Source organism: Oryzias melastigma, linkage group LG6, assembly GCF_002922805.2.
Source record: "Oryzias melastigma strain HK-1 linkage group LG6, ASM292280v2, whole genome shotgun sequence".
NCBI classification, from domain to species: Eukaryota; Metazoa; Chordata; class Actinopteri; order Beloniformes; family Adrianichthyidae; genus Oryzias; species Oryzias melastigma.
In genome coordinates this window covers 10,557,844-10,568,744 of record NC_050517.1, presented here as the reverse complement: position 1 = coordinate 10,568,744, position 10,901 = coordinate 10,557,844, and the positions used below count along the sequence as shown (strand labels likewise).

General features: G+C 36.1%; 2 protein-coding genes across 4 annotated transcripts in view; one reads left to right on the top strand and one right to left on the bottom strand.

Annotated features, from left to right (window-relative positions):
• The window catches only part of ireb2 (iron-responsive element binding protein 2), a 17,351-nt gene extending 8,932 nt beyond the window's left edge, over positions 1-8,419 (bottom strand). Inside the window, exons 1-8 of the mRNA XM_024280767.2 lie at positions 8,306-8,419; positions 5,087-5,173; positions 4,054-4,219; positions 2,033-2,170; positions 1,707-1,937; positions 1,504-1,573; positions 970-1,153; positions 723-862 (exon numbers count right to left, since the gene is read on the bottom strand). Of these exons, the coding sequence (XP_024136535.1) occupies positions 723-862; positions 970-1,153; positions 1,504-1,573; positions 1,707-1,937; positions 2,033-2,170; positions 4,054-4,219; positions 5,087-5,173; positions 8,306-8,330 (1,041 nt within the window). The 5' untranslated portion in view covers positions 8,331-8,419. The remainder of the gene's footprint in view (positions 1-722; positions 863-969; positions 1,154-1,503; positions 1,574-1,706; positions 1,938-2,032; positions 2,171-4,053; positions 4,220-5,086; positions 5,174-8,305) is intronic.
• A 1,203-nt stretch (positions 8,420-9,622) lies between these two features.
• The window catches only part of slc25a44a (solute carrier family 25 member 44a), a 9,344-nt gene continuing 8,065 nt past the window's right edge, over positions 9,623-10,901 (top strand). For 2 of the 3 annotated variants that reach the window (XM_036212267.1, XM_024282802.2), the window contains exon 1: positions 9,623-9,690. The gene's annotated coding sequence lies outside the window, so the exon portion shown is untranslated. Of the gene's footprint in view, positions 9,691-9,710; positions 9,935-10,901 lie in introns of those variants that run through there. The other variant, XM_036212268.1, reaches the window with a different exon arrangement.

Sequence of the window (10,901 nt, the reverse complement as noted above, 5' to 3'; positions counted from 1 at the left end):
AATTAACTAAAATGTATATTTAGATAAAAATAGGTAAATGGATTAAACAACTAAAATAAATATACTAATAAAAATAAATGATTTAAAATACAATTTTAAACAAATATTTTTATTTAAAACAAATTAATTATTAAAAAATAAAAAAACATTTCTTAATTACTGGTTAAAAATGAATATATCAATAAAATAAAAAAGTAAAAAAACGTAAATCAAATATTATTTTTTGTATTTTTTATGTAAATCAAATAGAAAAAAATAAAGTTTGCTTTTAAAAAATTTTATTATGACTTTTTTGTTCAATTTTTTAAAATAAACTAATTAAATAAATTTAAAAAAAGGAAAATAAGTCAATAGAAATAAAAAATGTAAAAAATAAACCACATAAACAAAAATTAAAAAATATATCTATAGTAAATAAATTAACGAAATCAGATAAAGAATACATCAAATAAACAAAAAATAAATTAGATTACATTTTAAAAATATATATTAATTTTAAAAAGTAACAATGAATAAATAGAATGAAAATAAATACATTTTACTAGTCATTTTCTATCTGTAAAAACCAACTGCTTGAAAGTAAACTTGATTCACAGACTTCAGAAATGAATGTTGTGTATACAAGCTGTTATAGTCACAGTAGGATAGAGAATAACTTCAGTCTTCACAGATGGACGTCCCTCCGCATAAACACACACCACCAGAGACAGCAGGAGGCTTACCTTTGTGATGCCGAGCACGATGTCTATAGATGTGCTGAGTGGGTTGATGGAGCCAACCAGTTTACAGCCCACCACCTGAGGGAGGGTCAGAGACACGGGCTGGCCGAGCATCACGGCTTCCGACTCGATTCCTCCGACCCCTGCGAGGAAGAGACCAGCAGCAACATCAACTTACAATACCTTTCTGTTTGTCTTCACCTTCCTGCTCCACGCAAAGACACTTCAAATGATCTGAAGGTTTCCTCACCCCATCCTAGGATCCCCAGGCCGTTGATCATGGTGGTGTGGGAGTCTGTTCCCACCACGCTGTCGGGGTACATCACACCGTCGCTGACCTGCACCACCCGCGACAGGTACTCCAAGTTGACCTGATGAACCGCACCCACGTCTGGAGGAACCACGTTGACGTTTTTAAAGGCTTTGGAGCACCACTGTTTGGAAACAGAAGGAAAAACGTTGACCTTTCTGTTCAAAGAACATTCTTTGCTTTTCCTTTTTGATTCACAACTAAAATCTATTAAAGTCCCCTTCCAGGATCGGATCAGGAATGAATCCATCAGAGGAACAGCTCAGGTTAGGTCTTTTGGAGATAAATGGTGGTGGGAGGATAGAGATTACAAGAGATCTGGAGGAGGAGCAAAGAGGAGGTTGATGGATGTTGTGAGGAAGATTCAGAGGAGAGTGTTAGATGAAGGCGAGTGATTCTCTGTGAAGACCCTCTACAAGAGCAGTGGGAAAATGTACAGATTAGTTTTAAAGTGACAGGTTTTTGTTCTGATACCTTAAAGAACTGAAGCCTCTCCTTGTTTCTTATCAGTTCCATTTCCTGATTCTTCACAGCCGTTTCAGTTCTGCAAAAAAAGTTTTGAAAGACACTAAGTGAAAATCATGTGGCTGATCTAAAAATAACTGTTCAATATTTCATTCCATAAGCTACAACTCTATCTAACAGTAGAAAGTGAATGCCGGTGGTGCACAGCTTACTCAGAGACGGGCTTCAGGTGGAAGGGGCAGAGAAGAGGCGTGTTCTCGATCTGCTGGACCGCCGCTGGACGTGCTCCTGACGGGGCCGGCGGATCGCTGCAGGCCGCTTTGCCGCAGGAGCCTTGCTGGCCTCCGCAATGTGAGCCGCCTCTGGATGGAAGCCTGGAGGGTACGGAGCGAGGAGAAGTCGCACTTTCCCCTCCACCGGGGTTTGGAGCATTCTGTATGGCACTGTGGGGGAAAAGGAAATGCAAGAAGAACAAAGCAAACTAAGTTTGTATTTCTTTACTTTATAGAAAATGCAGATAAAGATAAAGCAAACACACCATTTGCTGAAATCGATCTGTAACGAGTGATCTACGATCAGGTCTGTGGGGCATTTAGGGTTAATCAAACTGGGGTCTTCGCCATGTTTGGCCACAGCGTCCCTCATGGCTGCTAAGTCCACCATGGCAGGAATCCCACTGAGAAGACAAACAGGTTTGAACAATCAGAGTTGGGAAAGACATTCATAGGTTCAGATGGAGTTACAAAAAAGATGCTTGCAAACAAAACCCAACAGCTGATGAGCAACAGGCTGCTTCAACGCTCAATCCGGATTCATAGAACCAGTTTCAATAAAAACTGGTCACTCTGATGACACCTCTATTCCCCTCTCTGTCTTACAGACAGGTACCACCTGTCTGTGGGCAGCTGGTACCGGGCTGCACGGGAAAAAAGATTTAAGACAATTAAGACCTTTGCTAGAGATTTCTAGCTTATATATCCTTAATAAATCAAAGATGTATTTGGTGACTCATGGTGCCAAAATCTGGAGAAAAACAGTGGATATTTCAGTTTCCATGTGAAAAGGATAAAAATCACTTATACCGAAGGCTTTTCTACCACCGATGGGGGCTCATTTCATTCATTTAACTTTGGAACCACTATTAGTCTAATCCTATCAAACAGTCCCATCAATCATGTCAAAATAATAGCATCGTCAACCATTTAAAATAATTTAGAATTCCTAAGCAATCATTTTAGTATGTAAACAGAGAGAAAACTGCACATACATACATTATTTGTGTATTTTTCTTTCAGTAACGTAAAGTGGCTTTGTGTTTTTTGTTTTTTTTTAACCCAGATTTTTTTCTGTGTTCCTGATTTATTAAATATAACTAAAAAAAAAAAACATATTTTTATTCTGGCACTTTTGTAACAATCTTACTCATTGTATGTTTCTTTTGAGTCAAAGATTTTGCCCCTATATTAATCAGAGCCCCCAGGATTTTGCAGCAGATTTTTATGATTGTTGTGAGCTAAAACGCCTGATGTTGCGGCAGCTTTTGTGAAAAGTTGCAACAAAAGTTGCAATGTTTTTTAATGTAATTATTCTTGGAAAGCGTTTAAAAATGTTAATTATGAAAAAAAATTCACATTCTTATATTGTAACTCTTTTTATTGTCACAGATGCACTAAGAAAGACTTCTCCATCACCATATACAATGTTGTTATGCTGTCGTTCAACTTGAATAGAGCCGTGAAACACAAAATGAACTTTTGGTCTTTCGTGCTCATAATAACCCAAATATTTGTCTATTGATTTAAACATACTTTAGAACAAAATTACATTTTCCAGGGGAAAAAAAAGAAAAAGCATAAACACTTCTTTATAATCTGATTCTAAAGGAAGTTTTATTTTGAAAACTACTGGATTCTCTGCGACTCACTCTTGACGCATGTCATGTCGCTCCATCTCGTGTTGAAAATACATTCACTACTTTCTTAAAGAGGCTGTTCCGATCTCTAAAGCTAGCAGATATACCAAAAACTAAACGGATTTTGAACGTTTCTGTTCCCAGATAAGAGTCAGAGAGAAAACAGAAGAAAAACCCATGATTTCAAAATAAAAGACAGCTGCTTCTAACAAACAAAAAGCAGGAGTCACTCCAAATGTGGATTTATTACCACAGTTGTTCCTACTACCTCCAATTATAATGCATAGCATTCAGCAACAGGTGTTAGTGTTACAAGGATGCTGTCAATGAAGTTACTCAAATTCACATTAATATTATATTTAGAAAATATCAGGTGTTTTTGTTTTTATCTGAGGCCCCTACAAACATATACGTGAGATCTAATGTATGATCTAGTTCAAACCAGCTGGAGATATTTTACAGAGGATGAAGATTAACTTTATCCTCAGATATTAAGGGAAACTGGAGGCTAAAAATAGATAAAAATAAATAATTGGACAACCACTTCAACCTCGTACAGACCAGTCAATGGAAATATAGTTTGGTCCATGGCCCAAAAAAAGGTTGGAGACCACCGTCTTACAGCCCCTCAAAGACGGTAAACTTACGTGAAATCCTGCAGAAGGACTCGTGCCGGAGTGAAAGGCACCTCGGTTTTATCCTGCTGCTGCTGCCAGTCCAAGATGTTCTCCACATCACTCTCTGTGGTATAAAAGCCATCACAGTTGCGTATCGCTGCCTCCAGAAAGACACGGATGGTCAGAGGCAGCCGGTCTGGAAAACACAACCAGACAAAAACGATGACTCGTCTGGGCTTTACATTGAAGAGAACCACCAGATTTGGATCCATGTTGGTTCAGAACTTTTGAAAACTGAAAAATGAGACGGTAAATCTCCATAATATTAGCTGAACAAACACTTTTAAATCAATTGTTGAAACTTCTAACATGGTTACAGAAAGTTAAACAGAAAAGTGCACAAGTACATCATCAGATAAACAATGTGAGACTAAATTCAAAAGCCTTGGAGCATTTAGGTGTGGGTGACTTTTACTGAACTGAACACACTGCTGTTAAAAACCAAAACTCAATCGAGAAGCAGTTTTGACAATTTTAGATTTCTGTTGTTTTGAAGTCACTGAATTGGAGCCTCTGAGTTCAACAAAAAAAAGAACTGTGCGACCAAAACGAAAGCTAAAGCCAAGAAGGAACTGGCGTCCAGCAGAACAGTTTTCCACAGATGAAGCAAAGTTTCAAAACAAAAATGTCAGAGGACTTAAGAAGCTTCAAAGAACTAAAGAAACCTCAAAAGAAGTCTAAATGAAGCCAAACGTCCTCGGGATGATGTCAGACCCAGATAATGCCATGGAAAAACAATTACAGCAACTTAGAGGTCTGAGGAGACATTTACTCATCAGCGGTTTTTCTCACATTTTTACTTTGTTCTCTAAAAGTACAATAGTGTAATCACACCTCAGGCATTAATGTTTGGTTGTGGTTCTCTGAATGTTTTTCTTAGTCTGGTTAAGATACCACAAATACTTTTTTCATCATGCACTAAACTCTCCAAAACGTGGATTTATTCTGCATAAATGCAAAGTATCTTATAGAAATCTGCAGCAGGAACGGTTCCTGAACTCACCGTATCTCGGATCGTTGAGTTTCCTCGGGTTGAAGAATTTGATCTTGCCATCTTTCAGCGTGTCAATTACACAAGAGTATGGGTGCTCTGCAGAGGAAACAAGAAACATTTGAATCAGAACGTGGATCCAAATTTAGCCGACCTGCTACACATCGTAGAGTCATTTCCAGCTGTAATTGTCCTAAATGTTCTCTGGTCTGCTGCGTTCACTGAGATATTGAAGGTCCAGAAAAACAGAACTACTGTGATTCAGCGAAGATGATTAAGACCAGCCAGGAATATAAAAAAAGATTATGATTTATAAAAAACTGTACTTTACTGTGTAGAAGTGACTGCCTCAAGAACATTAAAGCTTTATATACGGCCAATGAGCTTTATTTTTACTTTATTTTTTGTGAAAATCCAGACTCAGCATGAGATTAAACCAAAAAGAGGAAAAATATATATATATTTAAGAGTGGGCATATCATTCATCACATTCACAGTGGGACGTCAGGATGTAACTTCAGATCTTGTTTAACTTTGGTTGTCACAACTCTGGTCTTTTAGATGCAGAAAAAAGACACAACTTCACTGTTACAAAAAACGTTACAAAAGTACGAGAGCCAACATAAAGAAATATACATATATTTGAGAATAAAGTAGTAAAACCACGAGGAAAAAAGGGAAAAGATTTACGAGAATAGTCATAAAATTACGAGAAATAAGGTCAACATTTTAAGTGAATTATGTCATAAAATTCTGAGAAATAAGTTGTAGTTTTACTATGAAAAAGCCATGAAATAAAGTTGGATGTATAACCCTCTATCCACCAACTAAATCCATCAAAGCAGCCATTTAGCTTTTCACAGGAATCTATGCAAATTATGGACCTCTGCAACCTAAACTGCAGATCATGTAAACAACAAGTCTTTATTACTACAAATCTCAATGTTTCTTGGGAAACAACAAAAAAAATTCTCGCCGATGTAACCAGCAATATCCCTGCAGTCGGACAATTCCAACTCTTTCTTCCTCCACAAAAGACATAATTTTTCCCAAATCTGTGTGACATTTTCCTTTGAAGAAGCCCAGTTTCCTGCACATTATTTACAATGTCCTTATATGTTGACTTGCTAAAAGACCTAGTATTTCCTTATTGGGGAAACCAATCCTAAAGTAACCGCTTAAAATGTGCTCTACGTCTCTTATACAGATACACAAGATTGGGTCTCCTTTTTGTTGTTGCTATTTTTCATAGATGTTTCTTAAATGTATGACTCGTAAATATTCAACGTATAACTTAAGAAACTATAACTTATTCTTGTACAATATTTACTTTTTTCATTTATAATTTTATGGATTTATTCTTGTTAAATGTTGACTTTATTCTCATATATTTACCTACTTATTTTATGATGGCTCTAATACTCTGCCGTGCATTGAGTATTTATTCATAAATATTTAAAAAAGAAACCATATCTGCCACCTGAGCTCCTGCCACCACACACTTTTCAAAGACGCACTCTGATCATCTTTTAAACTATTGTTAAGTGCTCTTTTAATTATGATTATGCCGCTTTTAGCTAAAATAATGTAAAAACCTGTCCTTTTCTGGGACATAGTTTCTGTAGTGCACTAAAAATTCACCTCTAAGTAGTAGGTGGGACTGTTTGTTCAAAGTAAGTCCTCCCCCATCTGTTTACACTCTCTCCCCATCCTAAAATCACCGGTGCAACAAAAATATCAAGTAATATTCGAGCTAATCAGCCGTACAGTTTTGGGCCACACAGCAGCTCAAAGGAGGGATTATGAAGACATACATGGATCTATTTGTCTGTAAGTGGATGTATCAGAATAGAGCAGAGCTGGGGGTGTGTGTCACCCGTACAACCTTTTCCTAACTGCATTTTTGTATCTGCTACTGATTTGTAACAATTTCAATAAAATAATACTCAAAAATGCTATTTTAAGCCTAATTTTATTTCTATATGTCCTCAATTATGAGAAAAATACCATAAGAAAATGACGAACACAATATTATTTGGAGTGGATCTTTAAAAACTAGTATCTGCAGCATAAAGACATGCTGGGTCTTTTGTCTACTGGATTTCCTCTAAACTCAATGACAGCAAACTGCAGCCCTGGAAACCGTAAACAATCCAAAAGGACTATAATTTAGCTCACTTTACTGACTTTTACCGAAAACAAGTCTTTTATTGTAGCTGAACCCGTGAGATGCAGGGTTTCATTAGTGTCAAAGCAATACTAACTATTCATTTTTAAATAACACCATTTGTGCATTTATAAACCCCTCATTTCCCTTAATTATTTGGTAGATTTAGTCATTATCACACAGCATTTTGTGAGGGCTGAGCATCTTACTGACTGTCACTGAACAGGTTTAGCTTCCTGCTTGCTGTCGGAAAAAAGAAACGAAGATAAAAATAAAAAAGGGAAAATTGCGTTTAAAAAATTGGGAAGAAATGAAACACACCGAAAACCTTTCACTTCCTAATTACTTCAGTCATTCACTATAAACGTTTATTTACTTGTAAAACAATAAAAAGCGAATTTTACAATGTGTTTTGCAGAATTAAAGCTGGAAACTCAGCGCTTCTGTCAGTTCGGTTTTTTGTTTAGCTAATATTTAAAGCTAAGACAACTTCGTGCTAATTTTTCAAACCATTTTTGAACAAAAATAGACAATAAACCCACGTAAAACTCACTTATTTCTTATGTACAGCTTTGATATGACGTCTGAGTTCATTTCCAAATTTAAAATATATATATCTGAACATCTAAACTGATGGTTGGTGAAGGTGAGGAAGGGAGAACTAGCAAAGGTTGGAGCTGCTAGCATCGGTTCTTATCGTAAAGCACACTTTGCGCTACGTACTTATCACGCTACCCCCAAAACCTATCCGAGAGATAACGAGAAACAAACGACCCCACATCAAACACACGCTAAAGTGCTGTTGATAAAAGACAGCACTGAGAAACGACACGTTTTACGTTACTGCTTAGTTATAAGACAAGCATTACCGAGCTAACAAACGTTAGCTTTTGTATTTCTGACAAAGTAAGGCCGAAACATGATATATAACGCTTGCTTTGAGCAAACAGCGGCTAACGACAGTCATAGGCCCGTCTTTTTTAAAGTTCTTTCCGTCTTTTGAGGCTATGCCATACGTCGGATGACAGCTATCCGTAGAAGGTTCTCCAAAGACAACCCTTTACCTTTGATTTGGGTAGCGAGCGCCATGATGACTCCTGAAATTAACACGACCCGTAGGAACTGCTGCAAAGGCACCGGCGAGCCGACCAATCAGAGAGCGGAACTCAATGACCACGCCCACAAACCTGAAGTCATAAAATAAAAATATAAGCTGATTTTTTTTTATTAAGACAGTATATATGATTATTTTTGCTAAATTTATTTCATTTAAAAACACTAATGCAAATAATACTAGTGATAAAAAGTATGCATATTTAAGTCGTTTGTTTTTTTTCTCAAAATAACAAATATAAATACAGTAAAATATATCACTAATACCTCAGTAGAACAAAAAAAATTCGAAGTAAATCTTGTTGATTGAAACTATGATTATCACTTTAGAGTTCAAAAGCTTGACACTTTATAATTGACATATAAATGTGTCCACATTTTAAAATCCAAAATCGAAAACACTGTGATCTATATTAAAAAGTGGGTGACAGGGTGTCAATTTTTTGTTCTTATTGTGAAGTAAAAATAAAAAGGATAAAAATAATAATTTTGTGCACATGTAGAAATAACTTAGAGAATATTCAAAAATTCAATTATAACACTATTAGTGTTTTAACATTACACTGAATTACACTGCAGCCATAAGTTATTACTTAATTCAAAATAAATATATGGTGAAGTGTAACTAAAAGTACCAAATCACACAGGCTATCAGTTTGTAAACACTTTATTCCAGCCATTAAATGCATACATTTCCACCAAATTTTAATCTCAAAAATTGTAATTATAAATACACTTTCTACGTTTCGATATATATAAATGCTATTCACCAATCAAAATAATCAATTATTGGATAAATACTTTTTTTTTATTTATTTATCAGGATCAGACAGTGAAACTATTTTTCAGAAAAGGTTGGGACATTTCCGTGCTGACTCAAATGCATCCTCCGCACATGATGCGTTCGAAATGCCACGGACTTTTTAAGTTTTCCTGTATTTGGATTTAGTTGCGTCAAGATTTATTTTTACCGAAGAATATTTTTTTTATGAAAATGTGGGTATCAGGTAACGTTAATCTGTAGACATGTAGCGATGTAGATTATAGGTCTGTTTGGTTTTATAACCCAACTATACAACAGTAAATATTTTTGAAGTGTTGCTTTTAATCTAAGACATTGCAGAAAAAATTATATTGATAAAAATAAATATGTGAATTTATAAACTAAAAATATGTTGGTAGAAAACTCATAAAAGAACACTTTGTTATTAACGTTTAGCGGCTAACAAGATGGCCAATAGCTTCTTTCGTGGGAATTCCCACTTTTACGTTGACCGTGAATGCGGCTTCATCGAAGAGGAACTGTTTGCAACAACAACATTGCAATTTCATTACAGTATGTTTCTCTTACTCATATTTATATTCCAGATGTTTTTGCAGGGGAATATTACAAACGCTGCAGAGAAATAGGGTCTCGTATCGTGACCTTTAACCTTTTCCTGACGTTTGCTCGCAGCAGTAATGGACGGCAGACATAACCGTCCTCGCAGCAGAACCGAGTAGCAGTCCGCGTGTATTTGAGAAAAAAGACTATTTTTTAGCGTTTCGGAAATGCCACGGTGGTTTTTCTGATCTTCAAGGTACTTTTCAATGTGTGTTTGCAATTAAACTTTCAGTTTATGTTGATGTTGCACCGTAAAACTCATTGTTATTTAGGTGTTAGCTTGATGCATTTTTAGCAAACACTCGAGTCTGTGACATCATCACACGTGGTAAACAAAAGTTAAAATCTTTAAACGAGTAATGGAAGTAGTTGAGCTCTAATCATAAGAAGAGGTTGTTCGTCTTCTTTTTGTACGTGTGGGCCTTTTAGTGGGGGGTTCCTCTCGTTTTCTGTTGTTTTTTTTGTGAAAGTTTCGTAACTTTTATCTGGAAGTGGGTGTGTTTGCCTGGTTCTGTTGTTTTCGTTTCCACTCACATGGCCGCAAACGTTACACCGCAGGCCAATTCTCTTTAGTAGTTCTAATGAAAGCCGGAAATTTTCATTCACACGTTTTTTTCTCTCTCTTTCTTAACCCCTATTCTCTACTACTATAAATAATAACAATAAACTGGATATTTGCAGTCTAAAATGTGTTGATCTTGCAAAAAATTTTGGAAACTTAGGATTGGTGAGGGATTTACTGTATTTTCCGGACTATAAGTCGCGCTTTTTTCATAGATTTTCCGAGGGTGCGACTTATACTCAGGAGCGACTTATATGTGAATTGTTAGACATAAATAGGCTAATTTATTTTTTATTTTCCCCACTTGAACCGGTTGCCTTTTGGCGGTTGTTTCCCTATAACAACCACTAGAGGGCACTGTATGTTTGTGTATCAGTATCTACTGCTGTCAGCTGACAGAAACGCAGAAGAAGTTACGTTCAAAACGTTCCTGATAATCTAATCATTCTCCTCATGGATGTTATGATGTTTTTCTCATTTGCATCAAGACATTATTACTATTGTTTTTATTTTTCTCTCCCTGGGGCCCGTTCCAAGAAGCAGGTTCAACAAATTTAGAGTTCAAACCTGAACTTAGAGTCACTGGACTCAAAATTCTCAA